The sequence below is a fragment of the Archocentrus centrarchus genome, chromosome 15, assembly GCF_007364275.1.
Source record: "Archocentrus centrarchus isolate MPI-CPG fArcCen1 chromosome 15, fArcCen1, whole genome shotgun sequence".
NCBI lineage: Eukaryota > Metazoa > Chordata > Actinopteri > Cichliformes > Cichlidae > Archocentrus > Archocentrus centrarchus.
Window position 1 is genome coordinate 25515771 of NC_044360.1, and position 22910 is coordinate 25538680.

Here is a 22910-nt window from a genome sequence, read left to right on the forward strand (position 1 = left end):
TCTGGAACGTAGGCGCTGGCATAACTACGACCACGGGATGGCGCTATGCCAGCAGTTAAACAGTCGACCTGCCAATAAAACAGCAAAGATGAAGAAGAGGTTTCTCTTCCTGTGTAGCAGATGTACTTCCTGTGTCAGCTATGCACATGTGGTAAACAAGCGCAAGCATGGACTTTTCAAGTAAGTGGAGTAGTCTTCCCAAAGGTCCGAGTCTAAAAAATCTGACCGATGGAAGCTTCGGACGGATGAAGGACACCCAAGATGCTGCTATCCAGGATCTGACCAGAGCTCACATCGAGTCCTTTGACCAAGCTGTCACACACGGACTCAACCGCGTTGTGCAGGTCAGTTAGAGTTTCCTCCAAGTTCCCAAACAGTTGAATGCATTACTTTATTAAAACCAGCGATTAGTATGACCGTGAACTTAGGTTACCTGAGGGAAGGGAGTAGTTTCCCTGCTCTGAAAGCTGCTGTGAAAAGTCCTCCTGCAGCCACGTTTATCTTGTTGCTTTTCATTGCTCTTTCTCCTGTAGCACAGCTCATCCTCTATAAAGCCTCTCACCTTTATGTAACCTTTCCCAGGCCATCCCCCCCTTAGAGTTCATGTTCAAAAACGACAGGATCAGCCTCACCTTTGTCGAAGCCACCATTCACAACCCAGTGGTTGCCAAAGGGAACATCTGTAAGGAAATGAAGGTGTTCCCAGCGGAGTGCCGGGGAAGAAGATGCTCATACAAAGGAAAGATAGTGGTAAGGCTGAGGCATATTGATGTTTTCAGAGCGGAGTTTTAAAACAGTCCATTTTGATTGGATGAGTGTTGCTGCATTTCAGGCAGACATCAGCTGGTCAATCAATGGAGTTCCCAAAGGCATCATCAAGCAGTCTCTGGGTCATGTGCCAATCATGGTGAAGTCCAAGCTGTGTAACCTGTATAGCATGACTCCCAAAGAGCTCGTAGAGCATCACGAAGAAGCCGAGGTAGGATTTGGCAATCACACGTGTAAACTGAGCAGGGATGGTTCATATATGTGGCTGTAATACTAACCTTATCTTTGACAGGAAATGGGAGGTTATTTCATCGTGAATGGAATTGAGAAGGTCATCCGCATGCTGATAATGCCGAGGAGGAACTATCCCATTGCCATGTCAAGACCCAAGTGGAAGAACAGGGGTCAGGGATACACTCAGTATGGTAAGTATAACTTTTAAAGTAAACAGCGCAGTAATGACCCCACACCTCAATACATATAGCTGCATGTTTTCACCAGCTTTTTCTTCTCACAGGTATTTCTATGCGTTGTGTGAGGGAAGAGCACACTGCAATCAACATGAACCTGCATTATCTGGAAAATGGGACTGTGATGCTGAACTTCATCTACCAGAAAGAGCTCTTCTTCCTTCCGCTAGGCTTTGCATTAAAGGTGAATAAGCCTGCAGCATTCGTTACAGAACAGATTATGGTAAATGCATCGACTCTTCTGGTTCTCATTTGCTCTCGTGTTCTTCAGGCCCTGGTGGACTTCACAGACTTTCAGATCTACCAGGAGCTCATCAAAGGCCGCGAAGACAATTCTTTCTACAAGACCTGTGTGTCTGAGATGCTGCGCATCGTTATGGAGGAGGGCTGCACCACCCGCAGCAAGGTGCAAGCTTACCTCGGAGAGCGCTTCAGGGTTAAGATGAACCTTCCTGAGTGGTACACAAATGAACAGTGTGCCAGCTTCCTGTTAGAGTAAGCTCTGGGGACAGATACAGTTTACACCACTGTGCATCATGGTTGATGGTATATTTAGTAAAGTGTCTCTCATTTTGTTTTGCCCAGTGAGTGCATCTGCATCCACCTGAAGTCAGACGTGGAGAAGTTCTACCTGCTCTGTCTAATGACGAGGAAGCTCTTCTCATTTGCCAAACAGGAGTGCATGGAAGAAAACCCTGACAGCATCATGTGCCAGGAAGTGCTCACTCCCGGTCAGCTCTACCTCATGTTTCTGAAGGCAAGAATCTCCATTATTTTTTGTTTTTGTCCCTCCTCTTTGGCTGAGCAGGAGGAACTCATACTGTTAAAACACTTTATAAAGCAAACCTTGAGATTGGGTGTCCTTTACTGAGAGCTGAAATCTAAATATGAAACATTTCTGTTCTCGTATCTGCGATCTTCCTCTTCTTCCTTCGGCTGTTCCCCTCAGGGGTCACCACACATGTGATTTAACCACCAAAACCTTTTCACAGGAGAGAATGACTGCGTGGTTGGTGTCTGTTAAGCTGTCCTTTGACAAAAGAGCCAGCAAACTCTCTGGCGGCTGGAGCACTGAAATAATGATGAAGATGTTCAACATGGGCAGTGAATTGACCAAACCATTTGAATATCTGCTGGCCACTGGGAACCTCCATTCCAAGACAGGTACTATCCATGAGCTCGCTACCAATACACATTGTGGTTTGAAAATTCACTAAAGTATTCATTACTTTAAAAATGCCTTCCCTCTTTCTGCAGGTCTCGGCATGCTTCAAAACACCGGCCTGTGTGTTGTGGCCGACAAGCTCAACTTCATTCGCTACCTGTCTCACTTCCGCTGCGTGCACAGAGGAGCAGCGTTTGCTAAGATGAGGACCACCTCTGTGCGTAAGCTGCTGCCCGAGTCCTGGGGCTTCCTGTGTCCTGTCCACACTCCGGACGGAGAGCCGTGCGGACTCATGAACCACATGACAGCCAGCTGTGAAATTGTGGCCGTGACTTTGGCCACCGTGTCACTCCCTGCTCTGCTCTGTTCGCTTGGTGAGCACTGACTTCAGGCAGCTGTCCTACAAACTTATCTAGGACCAAAAAAGAATCCAGTGTTTACAACAGAAATAGATTCTATAGATTTGTGGCAGTAAAGGAGGAGGGGGCAGCGTGTGCGTGCAAATAAGAGACACAGCCATGATTTTATGAATGCACGGCAGCATTGCTTTCATGTTTTTACAATTTTAAAAATAACGCCGAAATAAGAAGCCAGAGTTACTTAGGCAGCCGTTAATATACCTGGGAGGCCTGTCCAGGTAAAGTCTCTGTATTTGGCACCGGTTTGAAATGTGTTTGCTGTATCGGGTGTTTTAGGTGTTACTCCACTGGATGGAACTCCTGGACAGGCTTTTTCAGACTGTTATCCTGTGGTCCTGGACGGTGCTGTTGTAGGCTGGGTGGAGACCGACTTAGCTCCAGCTGTGGTCGAGTCCCTGCGCAGGTTCAAGGTATATTCTTCTTTCAGCTGCTCCCTTTAGGGGTCGCCACACACGCATTTCTGATCCCGTCCATCTCGGTCACTCCTAACAAAAATCTTGGCATCTACCAGCTCCACCTCCTGTCTTTTCATCAGTGCCACCATCTCCAAACCGTATATCATAGCAGGTCTCACGATCATCTTATAAACCTTCCCTTTCACTCTTGCTGCTATTCTGTCACAAATCACCCCCGACTCCCATCTCCAGCCACTCCACCCTGCTTGCACTCTCACCTCTCTTGTGCTATTTATATGCAGGTTCAAGGTATATTAACTCTAAGATATTAGTGGTCACCTGTGTATACAAGGCAGAAAATTGATATTTAAAATATGTACCTCCAGGTGTTGAGAGAGAAGATGATCCCTCCTTGGACAGAGATCGTTCTGGTTCCCAAAACAGGCAAGGCCAGCTTATATCCAGGCTTGTTCCTCTTCACAACACCTTGCCGCATGGTGCGACCTGTACAAAACTTGGCTTTTGGCAAGCAAGAGTTGATTGGCACCTTTGAACAGGTAACATGTTAAAAGTATGATTTTTTTTTTTTTTTTTTTTTTTTTTAAAGAGGTTATTGAACCTGTAAGAGCACAATTTTAGTCCAGGCATCTTTTCTGTTTTTTGCGGCAGCTTTACATCAACGTTGGAATCTCGGAGGATGAGATTGAACCAGGAGTAACCACGCACCAGGAGCTCTTCCCTCACAGTATGCTCAGTGTGGTGGCAAACTTCATCCCATACTCAGACCACAACCAGAGTCCTAGGAACATGTACCAGTGTCAGATGGGTAGGTTATTTAATTTGTGTGACATTTTGAGTTTGTGGCCTTTTTTATGAAGCATTGTGTTCATCAAACTATTTCAGGTAAGCAGACTATGGGCTTCCCCCTGCACTCATTCATGGATCGCTGTGATAACAAGCTGTACCGACTCCAGACCCCACAGAGCCCACTAGTCAGGCCTTATATGTACGACCACTACAGCCTGGACAACTACCCCAGCGGCACCAATGCCATTGTGGCCGTCATATCCTACACAGGCTACGACATGGAAGATGCCATGGTGAGTTAAATATAGGAGTTTTCTATTTTCATTCCTGATAGGAAGGAAATCCTGATACATGGTGATTTCATTAGATTGTGAACAAGTCATCATGGGAGAGAGGGTTTGCCCACGGAAGTATCTACAAGACGGAGCTGGTGGACCTGGCAGACAAGGTGAGGGGAGAAGACAGCGTGGTGTTTGGAACCAAACCAGGTGACCCTAAAGTGAAAGAAAAACTGGATGCTGATGGACTGCCTTTCATTGGCTCAACACTTCAGTATGGAGACCCCTTCTACAGCTACATCAACCTCAACACAGGGCAGACCTATGTCACCTACTACAAGTATGCATCAATATTTTTGTATGTGGTTATTAATTGCATTCTGTGGCAGATTTATTTAAAAGTCTTTATTTCTTTTCCCTGTTTGCAGGAGCCAAGAGGTCTGTGTTGTTGACAATATAAAGATCTGCAGTAATGACAGTGGCTCAGGCCGCTTTAAACGCATCTGCATCACTGTACGGGTGCCACGAAATCCCACCATCGGCGACAAGTTTGCCAGCCGCCACGGTCAAAAGGGCATCCTGAGCCGCCTGTGGCCAGCAGAGGACATGCCCTTCACAGAGAGCGGCATGACTCCGGACATCCTGTTCAACCCCCACGGTTTCCCCTCCCGTATGACGATCGGGATGCTGATTGAGAGCATGGCCGGTAAGTCCGGCGCCCTGCACGGCCTCAGCCACGATGCCACTCCCTTCACCTTCTCTGAGGAGAACTCGGCGCTCGATTACTTTGGTGAACTGCTTCGGGCGGGTGGCTATAACTACTACGGTACAGAGCGGCTGTACAGCGGACTGAGCGGTCAGGAGCTAGAGGCGGACATCTTCATCGGCGTCGTCTATTACCAGCGGCTACGTCACATGGTCTCTGACAAGTTTCAAGTTAGGACCACAGGAGCACGAGACAAAGTGACCAACCAGCCTGTAGGAGGAAGGAACATCCAGGGGGGCATCCGTTTCGGGGAGATGGAGCGAGACGCCCTGCTGGCTCACGGCTCTTCATTCTTGCTTCACGATCGCCTCTTCAACTGCTCAGACCGCTCAGTGGCTCAGGTGTGTGTTGACTGTGGCAGCCTTCTCTCCCCTCTGTTAGAGAAACCGCCACCCCACTGGTCGGCCATGTGCCACCGTAAGACTGTCTGCACCCTGTGCGGCAAAAGCGACTCTATTGACTCTGTGTCTGTTCCTTACGTCTTCCGCTACTTTGTAGCTGAGCTTGCTGCAATGAACATCAAAGTTAAATTAGAAGTCAAGTGAATTTTGTAGGAAGTAAAGATTCATGTCTTGCTCTGTGTGCACACTTTGTTCAGATGGGTCTCAGTAAAGCTGTCTGAATCATGCATACCACAGACGACAGTAAAACTCAGAAGTTTATCTCCCTGTGAAGTTTTATTAGCCCCTAATTCATGACCAAGTATGAGTGTACAATGGAATGCACAGGTTACCCTGGTTAATATTATTCTGTGTTGAATAAAAAATGCTGTTCAGTATCTGCTCAGGTTCATTCCTATCAGTGATACAGTAGAAATGATAAACGGCACCAAATGCGTTCCCCACAAAATCATGTATTTTCTTACCAACTCAAACAAAAATGCCTCATGCTTGATTAAATAAAATCCACTTAAAACTGGTTCAAACTATTTTATCACAATATTGGAAATGAAGGAGGGGTGAGACAGTACACTGTCACATATTTACCAGCCTCCTATGTAAACCTCAGGCTGCAGTCCCACACACTGGCACAAAATCCTGTCCTAATGAGGACATACATTTTATATATATATGATCTTTTAATGTTTACTTATAAACGGAGAGAAAAGTTAAAAACAATCCCAAAAAGACTTAAAATCAGTCAGTGCTGCGATTCTACTGTAGAAACGTTGAAATGAAGGCTACAGTGCTGCCTGCTCATTGCTGCCTTTGTCACCCACTGAAGAGCAGGTTTGGCTGCTACACTGGCTTTAACATCTCCTTGTTCTTCACCGTCACTTTGCGTTTGCATGCTGTCTGTGCAGATGCTTGCAAAGAGATGATGTTGTGTTAGCAGTCTAATGGAGTTGTTTCTGTCCTGGATGCAGTTTGCAATTTACCACCGCACTCCTGTCCTTTAATGCAACAAAAATAAAAGTAATGTTCAAATCTCCACTCTTCAAAAGTCCATTTTCCTTCTTCCTGCACACAAACTGAAATCAGCTGATTGTAGCACAAGTGTGCAGAAAAAAGGGGCATGATGGTTTTTCCCTTCCTTTCTATCCACCCATCATGCAGGTAACTGAAGAAGCTTTGCAACTGAGGTAATAACATAGTTATAACTACTGTAATTACTTAATTTAGTGCAGTAATGTGCTCCTGAAAAATGTAATGTGATTACAGTAATGCATTACTTTGGAACACCTTGTTTCTGTTAAATAATTTTGTATTGTACTTGAGTACTTCACTAAATGTAATTACTTTCCACCACTTTGTGTGTATAACAATGATGTGTTTGCACATATTTTCTTACATACTGCATGTTCAAAATCACAATGTATAAAATCCCAACCAGAAACCATCAATCAAAAAGCACACTGTTGAAAACTGGAAAATTAATTGCAATAGTAGTCATAGTTAAATATATCAATAGTTAAAAATTCCCACAACATCCAAGTAAAACTTATTCATTCTTCAGTGGTTATCCTTATTGCAGCTGTGCCAGAACATCTGGCAGGTCCAGCACCGTTGTGATAGTGTAGTCTGGTTTCACCGTGCTATCTGACACAACACCTCCTGCACCGGTAATCCAAACTGTGGCCCGAATGCCGGCGTTCAAGCCCCCCTGAATATCTGTGTCCAGAGAGTCTCCCACCATCACACAGTCCTGGGCCTCCACCTCCAGCATGCTGAAACACAACTTGAAGATAGAGAGGAACGGTTTCTGCTCCGGATGTTCTCCTCCAATCACGATGGCATCGAAGAACTCCTCGCATCCGGCCGTCTCCACTTTCTCTCTCTGGGTCTGGGCTACCCCGTTGGTCAGCAGCAGCAGCTTGTATCTGCTGCGCAGCTGTTTCAGGAGGTTGCATACTTCAGGGGACAGAGTGAGAAGCTCCAGGCGACTTTTTTTCCACATGTAATAACAGTGGGCTGCCAGAGAAGGCATGGAGCAGCTCCCTAGAGTCTCCTTGATGCTTTCCTCCCAGTGGCACATACGGACATCATCTATGGATCTGCCAGCTGATTGGTCAAAGCTCTCATGGAAGAGTTTCTGCTTGAATTTGTCACAAATGGTGCCGACGGTGTTATCATCAAGGCCCAACGTGGTCTTCAATAATTCACTGGTCTGTAAGAATCACATGGGAGGAAACCTTAGAAAATTAAAACTTAAATTCAGAAACAGACCACAAGGGGACTATAAAACACATTTTCAAAGGGATCTAATCTGCTTTTCCTTATTGTCTCACAGTGTGAGTGTAGGGGACGGTCATCTCAGAGGCACAGCCCTGTCTGTGAGCGCACCCTTCTACTAAGTGTTCAAAACTTTTGTTCGCAAGGATCAGCGAATGAGAAAAACATTTCCTTGAATGGAAAGGGGCTGGAACAGCTTGTTTAAGAAAGAGGATAAACTGAGGGAAGTGTTTTATGTGCAAAAACTGCTTTTCTGTAAGAAAAATAAAAAAGGACACAAGTATTGTGTTACTTCAATTCAGACATATTCAAATCTAAAATAATATGTGAGTAATTTCTGTATATGGTTGTGGAACGGCTCTCATCAATTGACTCTAAAACATAGATCCATATAATACTGGAAGGTGGTGTAATCAAGAATGACCATGTGAGTATGAAGTTGAATCAAACTATCTAAAAAGTCACACAATTTAGGCACGTGATTAAATGTACATTATTACTTCCCCACACTGAGAACAGTAATACTGACTATGATAAAAGCCAGTGACAGTAACCATGCACGTTGTTAACCCTGGGCTAGAGCCCCGGAGGTTTGTTGAATGACCCTTGAGCTCATAAAAGAATTGTTTATTACAAGGCAACCGTGAAGTCACCGGGAGAAGTCACATCTGAAACTCTTCAATCACTGTCTGAGCAACTTACCCTGAACATAATCCAATCTGCTGTTTGTTAATGAGTTCAAATACGTAATTGGTTGACCCAGTGTATAAAATAAACTGATAACGTGGTAAACAGCTAATCATCACACCAAAAATGAGAGATTTGGATTGTTTGATTGGCACATGATGACTGCATTGTTTTTACAACCGGAACCTCAAACAGCCTAACACACGTGACTTCAACCTTTAGGTAGTGGACAGTGTCTGACATTTATATCAATTTCACTATAAAATATCATGAATAACTTTAAAAAGATGCTGTTATTGAGTGAAAATCCAAAAGATTTCAGGGTGGGCCAAGACCCTGGGTGAAAGTGATGAGCTGAATAGTGGCCCCTCCCGGCCTCCGTATGCGGCCAATCACATTACAAAACTGAAAACAAGGCGGCAACAGCAGCGCAGGCACAACACCCACAATATCCTCACTGTTAGTTAAAATAGACAATAAAGAGCCCCGAACTGAAGACATTATTGTTAGGTTGACTGGGACACGGCATATTCAGTCTACGGCCTTTCGTTTCAATAACACGGTAAAACTTACAAACACATACTGTAAATAGATAACAGGCATATTAACTTAAATTCTCCATCAAAAATATCCATTTTTATCACCTTTTGTATCGCCACTCCATTTGCCTGACTCGTTTCAATGAGCGTGTTGTCCAAATCAAACAAAATCGCCTTCACAGCCATGCTGTCAAATGTAGCAGTGCGCTATCATTCCACGCCAAAATGTAGCTCGTTTGCGGAAATGCTGTCAAGTGAAGCTATTCATGGGAGTTGTAGTCCAAACTGATGTTACGCCATTGCGCTGTTTTTTCCTCGCGATGGCGCCATTAAAACGAGATATTACATTTTTGTTGCTCTCTGCACTGACACTAATTTAAGCTGTTTTTTAGTTAGTGCAAAATATGTACTTTAACTTGATTCGGACTTTGTGCATCCCACTTAAAATATAAATACAAATATTTGCAAGCAGTACAATAGCGCAAGTGATACTTGCTTGAAATATTTTTTAAATACAGGGAATAATCAATAAAAATGCAAAACCATATCTGCATAAAATAAAATAAAATAAAATAAATCTACAAAAACAAAACCTTCACACACTGAGTTTCTGCAACTCAGTAACTATAGTATATTGCTCTTCATGATTCAAACAACTTGCTGAGATCTGGAAATGCCTTTCAAATTTAACTTCTGTGTAATAATGCTGGCATCACCTTACCATGATTAGCTCTTCATTTTATTGAACATCTGAATATTTTTAATTGCTTCACTGCAATTTTGCCAATTCGCAAAGCCCTCCAGAGTGCTAGATTGGATGATATGGTGATATATTTGATGTCCCTGAGTTAAATAATATTTTAAGGGCCAAAATATAGCAGTCTTCCCTACATGTTTCCATTATCTCATTGTGTTTTAGACTCCATGTGCCATTTTCCATAGCCATGTTTTTCTTTTTTGACTGGTTTACTTTGGCTGTAACCTGCTTATCTTACCCACCAAAAGGTGATGATAGAGCAGGAAACCATCAGTGTCATTGCTTGTCTAAATAAATTGCCTACGTGACTCTTGACCAGGCATATTTCTAATTTAAACCATATTCCGTGACACACACTCTTTCAAAATAAAAACATACCTCAGTTCTTATGCAACCTGTCCTTTAACTCCATCTCATCTGGCAGTGAGCCAGAGGTTCACACGCAACAGTGTGCAAGCCTGTTGTACTATCATACCAAACCTGATCAGAAATCACAGCAATCCTTTCTCACGTTATGTCAGGGTGTTCTGTCTGCAACTCGGGCGATTGTGTCTTTTAGAGAAACTGGGGCAAAAAAAAAAAAAGATAAACTATGAATCAAGACATAGTGTGAGAGGCCTAACCTGTTTTTATCTGTCAGCCCAAACAGCACCTGCTGCTTGCATGCGAAGGATACTGTTGCTCAAATGACAGACGTGCAGCAAACGAATCCCAAACCTCTTTTTATTACCTTCAAACTTAAAAGGGGAAGCGAAACATAAACAGTGGATGAGTGAAGAGCAAACTTACAAGTGTAAAGATGGAATTCCCCCTCTAATGTGCGTGTAAGTGTGTGTGTGTGTGTGTGTGTGTGTGTGTGTGTAGGGGAGAAAGATGAGGCAAATAACTTCCCTAACACTTGTCACTCTTTCCAAGAGAGCACAAGCATCTGAACGAATGGTGAGACCTGGCGTCTTTGCACGACAGCCGTCCTCTTTTTATCTTTGTGTGTGACCGTGGCTGCACAGTCACATGCTATCTCTCAGCTGGTCACGAACCTCCTGCAAAGGCCAGTTATTAAGGGTGCCGTTCCTCTTTGCAACCTTTTCATAACAGAAATATAACATCGGGGTGTTTTTGATGTAGTTTAAAGATATTATCATCACCTGTTTTTCCTTGCGACCCTCACTTGGCTGTTTAGATTCAAGGTGCTCATCAGTGTTCCTGATCTCTTTATGTGTGTGTATGTGATTTCAACATGTCTGTCCTCTTTCCTGACTAATTCTGGGTCAGGCCTGGATGGGACAAGTGTAAGCCATAAGGACAGGTGAGTTTAGGCTATCAAAAGAAGGTGGTGATTGTCTGTTATTAAAGGGATTTTACTGCTGCGCCTCATAATTAATGACAGATTAATCTGGAGAATATGGTCACCTGAACTTAATAGGCATGTTCTGAGTGCTACGTGACACTAGGCATGCATTGTAGGAATTGTGCAGGTTAAAAGATATGAGGATCCCCTCATGCAGATAGCACTTCATCTGCGCCTCTTGCAATCAGGTGACACCACATTTTAGCATTAAATCATCTAAATATTTGAATGTTCTTCAGTTCTGAAAGATTTGGATCAAATATGCTTAGCACGCTGCTGCGTTAAAAAAAAAAAATAACTGGAACTCAGGTGTCTTTACTTTGCAAAAGCTGCCTCCATCAAACTTTTCTCTGATGTAGAGACAAACTTTGGTCACACACTCATATACACGTACATGTAAGATTTTATCAAGTGCCGGGGAATGCATGAACTACAGTCTAAATAGAGAAACACCGGTGTGCCTAATGGCACTTGTCATAGTAGCGGAGGGATGCCTTTTAACCTGCACGTACACACAAACAAAAATAACATGATCCTGGGCAGGATGGTGCCTCCTCGGGCAGCTGAAAAACATTCTCTGTGATCAAGGAGCGATACCCTTTCCTGCAAAGCTTATGTAAATTGTATGTTAGGGACCTATAGCAATGTCTGCTTTATAAGCAACAGAATCACAGTCACATCTTAAGTATCTTGCTTCAATCACTTGGCTACTGAAAAATCCACATGCACGTAAAAGTGTTAATTTTTCTGGTGTTTTTTAAAATTTTTTTTATTTATTGTGCTGATTATCATCTGAAATGTGGATACTTTGAGTGTTCCCGCTTATGATATGGGACCTCCCATAGTTGTCTGGCAGGTTGCCAGTTCTTCCACTAGCCCCAGTTTCTGTGCTGATGCACCTGAGCTCTCCTGACCGGCCACTGAACCAGCGCACCAGCAGGGAGGGAGGCAAACTATGTGTGGGCACTGGAGTATAGCACTGAGAACCTGAAAGATCATCATCACAGCAAAGCCAGTATCCGTGGGGGAGGGTGTGAATTTGTACTATTCACATTATGAGTGCAAAGTGCAAAAAACCCTTACAAAGTCAAACTTTATGAACTCCAAAATTTGTGGGCTTTTAAAAATTATTATTTTAAACCATGAAACTGTACACTGCGTCACATAAATGTAACTTTTGTGATAAAAAGGGTCAAATTAGAAGTTAATAATTGCTGCTGCTGTTTTATTTTTGAATATTTTGCAATCTCCCATTTTCAACAAATGCTAAAAAAGATCCTTAAAAACTACCTGGACATGAATAGAGTCAGATTATTTTACAATGCAATTACCACGGTGCAAAACCCTCCTAAACGCTCACCTCTAATTCCCACATCTCCAGCTTGTAAAGCAGATTTCTTCATTTCGCAGCTCGGTGCTGAAGTTGCACAGATTACATCATCAGGCTCCTTCAGCTACATAATGCAAATAAATAAAAATACAAATGAAAGGCACACACCAAACCACAAATTTACACCATCAAGTGTGCCATCTAACAAGCCAGCTTCAGCATATTAAACTCCCAAAGAAAATTTCTTCTGAATAGCGGACAAATCAAAAGACAAAATTTTCAACAAAATAATTTATTTGCCTAATTTATTTTTTCCAGTCATATAACCTCAGTATGTCATTTCCAAGTGTTAAAGTGATGTCATTTCCATAAAAACAATAAACATGTTATTGTTTAATATGGTGTATAAACGGGAATAATAAGTCAGGGACATTTGTTTTTCCCGTATTCGTTCCTGCAGGAGGTCGACAGGAAAATTCCTACTAACGGATAATTCACAGATTTCAGGGGAATCGTGTAGCATTTACAGGCAGTCCCGGATGATCACTCCCTTCCTCGTTTCTGTTTTGTCAGGAAATGTACCACATGAATGAATCAGGATATTAAAATAAACAAAAAATGCTGCGTAATTCTGACTCAAAATCATCTGTAACTGTTGGTTTCATGAGAATGGTAAAGAAGTTGCAACAACCTGAAAAGTTCCCTGGCACTGCTCTGCTGGCATGTCACTCACATTGAATATGATGTCATATTTTTACAAGAGAAATATATAAACAGCCAGCAGCGCGAAACAGCTGACATATATTTCCATGCATCAAATTTCTTCTTTTTTTGTTATTAAATGTATTTATAAACATTAATGCCTTTTTAGGTGTGGTCAAAATATGACTTTTTGTCCCATTTATGAATTATTGAAAAATTCTGCAATATTTTGAGACTGAGTAGGATAAAACCTACCTCAGAAGCCAGGACGGACAGAATAGGAAATTCACATTAGGCATTGTGAGTATCATGGAGGAAACTGCACGTTTGTGATGGAGCAGCAGTAACACTGAATATATTATACAACATATTCTACATCATGTCCCTGTATCCCAGTGGAGCAATTTTTTAGGCTGACTGGACGAGGACGAGATGAGGCAGGCTGAGACAGGTGAGTGGATCAGAGGCTTTGATGCTTGCCTCTCACAAATGTAAGGAAAACCACAACACACATGCAACTACAGCCTGTCAGCTGCACAGTAGCCTCTGAAAAGCAATTTGATCTCTTATCAGTGTTTTTTGTTTTTTTTATGTAGGAGTCTTTGGGTCTTATTTAGAGCTTTTAATCTTGGTAAGCACAAATATGGCTGAAATTATAAGAAGGCTGTAACAGAGTTTTGTAGCACTGGTTCAAGTAAGACTGAAAGGAAAGGCTGAAAATGTAATTTGAAATCAACACTGGAAACAGAGTTGACTTTGTAGCCAAAAAGCTGTCAACTTTTGAAGGTGATTTGCAACTTCTACATTCCCATGCAATCTTGAAACTCTGACATCATGGGTTGTCGCACGACATTTGCCTTGGAAAAACCCCTCATGGGACATTTAGAAAGTTTCATTCAACTAACAGCAACTTTGTTCCATGGAGAAGTCCCATGATTTATCATTTAGGTTTGTGACCTGGAGCTGATCCGTTTAAAGCTGATGATAAAATCTGACAAAATGTCTCAGTTTATATAATTAAAGTGTACACGTTGCAGCACAAATTTGATGGACCGTATGATGAATGAGGGGTTAGGATACAAGCTGAAATAGGTTTCTTTTTTGTGCTTCCCCTAATTAGTTTTCATTTTTGTGAAAGTAAACTTCAACACATGTCAAAACTTCAACAACTTTTTTTTTTTTTTTTAACCAGGCTGTTTCCTCTTCTTTCTTTCGTTTCCTTTTATAGAATTTTACTACTACTAATAATGTTACTAATTATCGGAAAAACTGAGATATTTGAGGATTAGATCACTGTATTGACTTTTAAAACAGATTCACAGAAGAACACACAAAAAACATTTTAGCCATTCAGCACATTAAAAGCCTCTTTGTGAGTCTTCTCCTGATTGTGAGTCGTATTTTGGATTTGGCATTTGCACCGAACGTGAGAAACCTGGTTTAGCAGTTAAGCCTCTTGGTTTCCTGGTTATGTGAGTGAAGGTGTGCCCTTAATATCATAGAGGTAGCTGTTCAACACCAGGATCAGGTCTTATCCAGGGTTCTCAAACCTGCACGCTTACATGTGTGACACATTTCTTGTGTTAAAATTATGAAGCCAATGCAAGCAGACTGAAAGCTCAGCTCAGCATATAGTAAATGATACCATGTATTTACGTAATGCTTTTCTAGACTTCTTGCCCAATCAAAGCACTTTTATTTTGCCAAATTAATAACTTTGCTTATCAGAAATTGGAAAGCTCACAAATTAACAAGTTGCATCTTGTTAATTTGATCTGTTAAAAACCAGTGAGTAAGAATTACAACATGCGGTCTTGGGGGGGGCTTACTAAGGTTACTAAAAGTAGTGTAAGTGTGGCCAAGACCCCTCACCACACAACAACCCAGATTATTGTGTTGCATATGTTTCTTTAAAATAAAGGAACATAATTAAAAAAAAAAAACTGTCCGTGCACTCTCAGACTGGATCATCTTGTGCGATGCTTGAAAACACAGGGAGTGGAGAGAACAGATGGTGTATAGCTGCTTGACACTTTCCATTTGACGTTTTTTTTCCCCCTTCATCAGGGCGGAGTGTTGATGACATGACATGCCCCACTGTCAGTCACAGAAGTTTCAAAGAGGCTTCCAGATGGAGGGTCTGGCATTGACGTGGAGGAGACATGACTCTGTATGGATTTTGTCTGTCATTCCTGCCTGTCCTCGTATGTGGATTCACTGTGAGATCACCCACCAGTCACCTCCAACATACGACTTTAGCACAGGAGGCAAGAAAAATAAGCGTGTCGTATTTCAGTGTGGAATAAAAGAGTGCTCACGGCAGACTTTTAAAGGAACAGTCGGTCTTTTTCTGTTCTGCTGCACTGGTTGTCAAACAAATTAAGATAATTTAATAATCAGTCTATCAGATTTTAAAAATACAAACTGCCTGTCTGTGGTAATGACCCACACTGACTTACAGAAATCTTCTTCTAAAACAGATCATTAAAAATGTCATTTTTTGTTTTACTACAGATGTCCAAATTGGACACATTTGCTTGTATGATGCAAAAACAGGTTGCAGTAATATGGACTGTGCATGGAGTCGTGTTTCTCGTGCATCCTGTGCCTCAGGGAGTTGGAAAAGTCTCCTTTTAGCAGTGACTATATAGCTTATGTCATTACATAATTGGATCAAGTGGGTTTTGTTTCCAGGGCAATGGAAGCAAGCATGCTCCAAACTATACTAACCAGTTCCCATTAACACACCTCTAAAAACGCTGATGGCAGAGAGCATGTGAATGATTTCAAACTTGAGTCTAAAGTACATATTTACATTTTAAAGATGCTTTTCTTTTTTTTTTTTAAAGATGCATTAATCAAAGGCTCAGAAACGCTGGTGGGTCACATTCCACGCCGAGCATCCTGTGGCTCTTTTGACAGAGCTCTCTCATGAAGTAGTAGGACACCAGATGCTGATAAGGGCCGGTGACAGAACCCCCCCTTCCCGGGGAGGACTATTACCTGGACCCTCCTTTTATCTCGCCTGACTGAGAAGAATGGGTCCTCTGACCTGGGATGCAGACGCTAAAGGGAAGCTTTGTTGTCAGCATGGCAGTAACGATGGACAACAAAGAGGCCTTCTCTGTCGGGCAGCAACCCCCTCCTTTCATCTGTAACTTCTACTGTGATGACAGTTACACCTGTGCCTTTATGCGGGCTGTCCATCAAGTGGGTACAGCTGCAGTGTTTATCTGGTATTGGCTGGGGTAGGTAAAATGATCAGCCGTGCTATGGCCCACTTGGTTTGCACACAACAATATGGTAATAAAAATAAACTGTTGCAGTCTCATGTAGTCTCCGGAGCAGACGGTTGCTGAGTCTTAGAAAAAAGCACAATGTAATATAAAAAGAAATAAAACCGATATGGCCACTAAAACAAAAACAAACAAACAAAAGCTCATGCGATGGGTTTTAATGTAATTAACTGATCAATTTGTCATATTGCAGAGAATTATTACTGTGGTTTTTACTGTCTCTTAATGTCTTAATGCTAATTGTGGATTACAACTTTAATTTTCAGGTTTAACTCACTATACACACATTTTTTTTTTTCAAACCACAGCAGAAAACTACAGTACAGAACCCCGCAAGGGACACGGGAAAAAAAAAAGAAAAAACATTGGTGGAAAAAAAAAAAGATTTACTTTTGTGAAAACTGTTTTCAGGGGGAAAAAAAAAAAAGTCTGACAGTCCCACCTAACAAACAACTGGGGCTACAAGACTACAACACCTATACTTTACCCAGGAGTTGCTTTATGACAGACCAGAGCTAAATGCTTAGTTGAATATTGAGCTGATTTAAGTGAATGTGCTATGCAGACAGACCAGACATCAAACTATCCTCAGTCAGTCCAAGTGCAATAGTGCCCATGTGAAAATACCAAGACTCTGGCAGCCACTTGGATTCAGTGAAAGAGAGAACGTGTCTGAGACTCAGACTCCCGCTTTATATTACCTGTAAAAGAGGACAACTTGATGAACAGATGATATTGCAACCTGATTTTCCCAACACTGTCTGGAGATCATGTGTGAAAATGGGTTTGATCTTACTCTTTTTTTTTTGTCTTTTTTTTTTGATGAGACATAAAGATAAGTCCAAATAACTGCTAGTGTTGCACAATGTGAGCTGGATATGTCAGCACAGGTGACTCTGCTAACGTGAGAAAAAGTAAAACCAAGGTCTGTTTTAAAAGTAAGAAATTCTCACTTTCACTTTGATGTTGTTGTAATATAAATGACTATAATCTATAGGCATACCCAACTGTACATTGTGCAGATTTTACTATGAGCATGGTGCACTTTTCTTTTTTAATAATTCTGTTTTATCTGCCATAAATGTACTTCATGTCCAGATGTGAGCTGTGAACCAGCTGAAAAGAATAAGGAGTGTCTGTTGGTCAAATAGCCACAACCAAATCAGACTTGGAAGTAATGACAGCAGGACAGAGAGGCCAAAAGACATCAGTCACTATTTGAAATGGAAGCCGGTGCGAAAGTCCCTTAAAGTGCTTTGCACAACAGTTGCCATAGACTGCCCTCACAAAACCTCTGGCTCTAGTAAACACTATGTCAGTCACTAATGATGCCATTATGTGAATGTATTCTGATCAGTGTGCTGGTGTTCATTTGGAAAATAATCCCATAATTAGGTAAAGTTTTAGATGTTTGGGGTTGTGAAGGGCTTCACTGACGTGCTTGGTCTAAAGTGACTGACTGGGCACAGCAGGCCAGGAGGGCTGTTCACGGACCGATCCACGTCACATTCATATTGTTCTGATTGCAGTGCGATGTAAAGCCTGCGATCGTGCGTCATTTGTTGGTGGAGAAGCCAGCAGATTTTCCACAGTTTTGCTGTTCCTTAGCGATCGTTTTAATTAATTTTCCATTCATTGTTTCTTCTGTGAACTGTACTAACAGATCCTCAAGGGAGTCCAATATTCTTTTTTTTTATGTGAGTAAATGTTTGTGCATCTTCCTAATGGTTTACACTTTTTCTGCATTAAGCAGTGTCCCTCAATCCCCCTTCTCATATTTAAAGAACAATCTGTCATTGCTTTGCTACATATGGACACAGACAGCAGAGATTACAGCAAAAAGTATTAAAGGCAGCTGCTGGATATCGACTATACAGTCAAAATTATGATGATTGAACTTGTGGCCTTGATGCTGTGTTGGTTCTTTAGTCCATGTGTACTTTTTTTTAAATAAAAACAGGAAACGCTTTAATGCCAAAGAAAGACTTGCTTAATGAAGGACTGCTTAAAAGCTAATTGAAAAACAATGAGACTGGATTGGCATCAGGAATTCGTCTCTTTCTCTAACAGTAAGAAGTGCCACTTCTGGAAAATGAAATGTAACCATGTTCTTGTTTTTTAACTGAGCTTTTTTCTTATATTAAAGAACATGAGGGGTGTCGGCTCTAAACATGGGACATTCAGCCCATACCTGCATTAGTGGTGACTATACTTTAAAAGAATTTTTGCATTTGTTCTGAGTGAGTGATGCATGTCCTCAAGGTACATAAAGTACAAGCTGCAAATGGTTTTAGGACTTAGGTCATTTTCCATGACTAAGGAAGGATGAATAAGCTGATAATGATGTGTTGGGGCTTGGGTTTGTATGGGCTTCTATCTTTGCAAGTAAGCTAATGATGACCCAGACTATGGTTGCATTCCAGGAATGATGTTAGTGACTCAAACGCTTCTTAAGAGGAAGCACCATGTTTGGAGCAGAGATAATTGGTGGGTCTTATTACCTAATCCTATAACTGGATTATGTTTCTCATGACATGTCTGAGAGTTATACAGTATATATGTGCATTCTATCAGGTTGTGTTGCACCTGCAGACACACTAAAAGCCCTCATCCATTACCTGTTTACACCTTACTAGTGCATCTTAAAAATTGGAATATTTAGCAATGTAATTTTGTAATTAAAAAAAATAAAGTTTAATTTCTCTGATAATTTAATTTAAAAAGATATATATATTTTTAAAATGTAAATAAAATAAAGAGTGCTCTAAAATCTCCTGGTAGATGGTTGCATTGGTTTTGCATTGAACACAGTGGCCGACCAACACCAGCATATGAGATTGCGCCCTAAATCAACACAGGCTGCAGAAATGTCACTCTGGACTCCAACACCTTGGATTCTGCACCTCTTCATTCTGTCTTCAGACTCTAGGAGAAGGACTCTGGACCACTTAGCCCAGATAAGAAGCTTCTGACTCTGTGTCTGGTTTAGGAGTTGTTTGATATCAGGAATAAAAGAGTTGTAGCACCTTTCCTGAAGACATTTGTGTATGGTGGCTCTTGATGCACTATCCTCAGTCCACTCTTTGTGAATCTCCCAAATTCTTGACTCACCTTTTTTTGACAATCCTCTCAAGGCTGTGGTCATCCCTGCTGCTTGTGCACCTTTTACTCTCACACTTTTACCTTTAATTCAATTCAATTCCAGTCAGCTTTCCATTAATATGATTTGACGCAGCCGGCCTGTTTAGCAATGACTTTCTGTGACACACCCTCCTCGTGGAGGGCGTCGGCGATCATCTGGACAAATTTCAAGTCTTCCTCACTTAGGTGGTCACATGTACTGAACTAGACCGAGATAACACCATGTTTATGCTGTTTGAATAGTAATATACTCAAACTCAAAATGATTTCTAAACATTTGAGATTCTGGATTCCTAATTTTCATGAGCTGCAAGCCATAATCATCAAAATCAAATCAAATAAAGCTTTGAAATATTTCACCTTACAAGAAAAAATATAGAACACATGGACATTCACATTTTTGAATTTACTCTAAATTTTTGAGATGCACTAGTATTTGTGGATGAATTTTTTTAATTCCGTATTAATGAAAATGACCGAGGCTGAAGGTCCCCTCCTTCTTCCTGGTCAGTCATAGATGTGCGCAAAACACCTTAATGCATCTGACTTCAGCAGAAAAAAATGTAAGAGTAGGTAAGAAATGTGGTGCAGAAGATATTTTCCCGTCCCTCCCCAAATCCAAAACCAGGAAGCTGTAAATGGTTTGATAAAAAGAGTCAGACAAAATGGCACCACATTGTTATTTAGTGCACCTGGCCTGACGGTTACTTTCCGACCAAACATCAGAGCGACAAAACTGAGCCAACTGTGCAAACACAATGGCAGCCACTGGTGAATACACAACGGTGTTAAAAATAGAAATGTGGATATCTCACGTACTGCACAGGTAGACAATCCATTTTTAGGAAATATGTCAAGTGATGCATGGGGGTAGGCGGGATATGCAGGCTGTGACACACACTGAGTTTTATTCCATTATCCTCTGCCACCAGGGTTCTTCTCGCTCTTTCACAGCAAGTTCCAGTTGAGGTGCATTTCTTTATTTTGCAGGGTGGAACAGCGAATGCTTTAACACACTTAAGTGCTTGTAAAAACATGCAGACTGTAGTGATTACATTGTTGTGTGAAAGTGAAGTCACGCCATACAGTATTTAAATGAGGTCCACTCAAACCCATTGGTTTGCAAGATTGGGGATCCATAAAGTAACAAACATACTGAGCGTGTGGCGTTCCCATGAACACCTGAATTCGATGAATCCTGGATTATTATTGGCTTTTGATTTTTACGTGCCGCATGTTCTTATGTCCTTCTGAGTTACACTTACACTGCCTTTGAGGGACGGCAGCAGATGTTGACAACGAGTAAACATGCGAAAACAAAGGTGTGTCACAAAGTTATGTGGAAAGTGTTTAATTCAGCACATATATGTGAACACCGAGGCTTTATACACCACAATTTCAAGCTGTCAGTGCCACTATCAGCAGTCTGATAATTACCAAACACTATTTTAGTTGAATTAGCAAAGGAGGCCTGGCACCACTATCACTAAATGGCCTCGGTACCTCAGTGAGGCTGCGTATTTGGTAAAGATATACAGCTGGATTACGTATTACAGTAATATCAACTAAGTAGAGTAATAACAATAGCCAACAAAAAATTTTTCCATGAAAATGAGGAGCAGCAAATTCTGTCTTCTCAGGACAGCCACCTGCAAACTAAAGCAAAACTGCACATATTTTGAATTACCGCTGGAAAGGTATCATGCCTGACCTACTGGGCACGGATTCAGGGGCTCTGGGGAGTACAAAGTCAATCAGTTGAACTAGAAAGTAACTACAAAGAGATACAACAAAGAAGAGATTCGGTGTGCACAGATGGATGCAATAGAGACCAAACAGCCAACAAAGAGACACAAACGAATTCCCTTACATAAGGCGTTCCCTTACATAATTGTTCTGTTGTTGAATTTTTATTCATAATTTTATATTGTGCATATTTTAAACTTATAGTCTATCTGTACTGAAAGAGCAGCTTAACAACAACAACCAAAAAAATGCTAAAGAGATGCTTATGTTTACATGTGCACAAGAAGATGAGATACTCGCTAAGGACATTACATATTTCAGTGCATATTAACTTTACCACTATTTTTTGTCTTGTTTTTGATGCAAGAACTATAAGGTCATTGTTTCTTTCTTGTATGCACATACTTTTGATTTATTACAGTATTTTGTTATAAGAGCTCAGACACGCACAGCTCCAGAGAATCTGCCTCTGTGCCTGTGTGCTAGCTGAGCTTTAACATATTGATTACTGCTTTGATTGTTGTTCTTCAGCCTGTGCTGCTATAGCATAGTGGTCTAAACAGTAGTATAGAGAGATGATGACAGCATCTAAACAGGGACTCAAATCAGCAACCTCAAGGTTACTGATGTAAACCTCTGGACTTTATCCCATCTGTATCACCTAACTATGAACTGCAGGCTAGAACTGGCCTTGATCTTGATTGTACTATAGCTGCCATGTAAAGGTGGTAGAGATGTAAAAACTTTGAAATAAAAAGAATAATTATAACAGCTTTAATATGGATAGAGTATATTTTGAATCCTGCACTTGATGTATATACTTAATGTGTATTGCTAGCTTTTATGGGTCCTCTGCTGCATGCAGCACTGTGTGCACTGTGCAGGAAGGTAGTCTCTCACTAGTAGTTAGAAAACTGAAAGCTCACTCATCATTCTACACACACACACACACGCACACACTGTGGTTTGTTATGTATGAATCTCCGCAATAATATATTTTTCTGTTCAGTTTTTATCCTTTATTGTGATGCCAGAAAACTACAGCATCACAAGTCATTCTAAAGCTTAAAATAGAGGAAAAGACAAAAACTGCTGAATTTGCTTTGTGTTGTTGCCTTTTAATAGATAACAAATATTTGATCAAGCCTGAAACACAGTGCTTGAGTACCTTTGGGAATCTCACAAAACCTTGATAATTTGACAGTTATGCCAAGTAAGAAAATGCTGATAATCCAACTTCCACACTGAGCCTCACACACTGATTGTGCTCTCATTGGGAGCTGATCTCATCCTTCTGATAGACATCCCTCTAGTTCTGTCCCACTGAGGTACGCTCTTCCATGGGCTTCTAGTACAATCTTGATATGCATGCAAGCAGCATTCATCTGATGTTGCTGAGTCTAATAGCTGCTTCTGAAAGATTCTTCATTAGATATTGCACTGCTCTGCAAATCCACCCCTCCCTCACTTGATCTTTTCGTGAGAAGATGGTGCAACAGAGAGCTGTCAGGGCAGAGCCTCCACACGTGATGGTTGCAATGTAACAATAACTCTCCGACAGCTCATCTTACCACTGAACTCCCTTGTCTGCTCCCATCTAGTGAGCATAAATCAGACACTGGCT

General features: G+C 41.4%; 2 protein-coding genes across 2 annotated transcripts; one reads left to right on the forward strand and one right to left on the reverse strand.

Annotated features, from left to right (window-relative positions):
• Positions 1-167: 167 nt before the first annotated feature.
• Positions 168-5749, forward strand: polr1b (RNA polymerase I subunit B). The gene is made up of 15 exons (XM_030748358.1): positions 168-344; positions 583-750; positions 833-979; positions 1061-1193; positions 1286-1422; positions 1510-1733; positions 1824-1995; positions 2231-2402; positions 2496-2777; positions 3099-3232; positions 3604-3774; positions 3887-4043; positions 4121-4317; positions 4392-4642; positions 4731-5749. The coding sequence occupies exons 1-15, from the start codon at positions 168-170 to the stop codon at positions 5611-5613; spliced, it is 3405 nt and encodes a 1134-aa protein (XP_030604218.1). The 3' UTR covers positions 5614-5749.
• A 900-nt stretch (positions 5750-6649) lies between these two features.
• On the reverse strand, positions 6650-9205 carry nanp (N-acetylneuraminic acid phosphatase). The gene is made up of 2 exons (XM_030748359.1): positions 9072-9205; positions 6650-7675 (listed from the first exon to the last, which is right to left on the reverse strand). Exons 1-2 carry the CDS (start codon positions 9150-9152, stop codon positions 7034-7036), a joined length of 723 nt encoding a protein of 240 aa, XP_030604219.1. The 5' UTR covers positions 9153-9205; the 3' UTR covers positions 6650-7033.
• Between the last annotated feature and the right edge of the window lie 13705 nt (positions 9206-22910).

Excerpts from the sequence above, each read along its gene's own strand:
- polr1b (XM_030748358.1), top strand. The coding sequence starts at position 168 with ATGGACTTTTCAAGTAAGTGGAGTAGTCTTCCCAAAGGTCCGAGTCTA. Across the intron at positions 980-1,060 it reads AGCATCACGAAGAAGCCGAG|GAAATGGGAGGTTATTTCAT; the intron begins GTAGGATTTGGC and ends TATCTTTGACAG. Across the intron at positions 4,044-4,120 it reads CATGTACCAGTGTCAGATGG|GTAAGCAGACTATGGGCTTC; the intron begins GTAGGTTATTTA and ends AAACTATTTCAG.
- nanp (XM_030748359.1), bottom strand. The coding sequence starts at position 9,152 with ATGGCTGTGAAGGCGATTTTGTTTGATTTGGACAACACGCTCATTGAA. Across the intron at positions 7,676-9,071 it reads ATGGAGTGGCGATACAAAAG|ACCAGTGAATTATTGAAGAC; the intron begins GTGATAAAAATG and ends TGATTCTTACAG.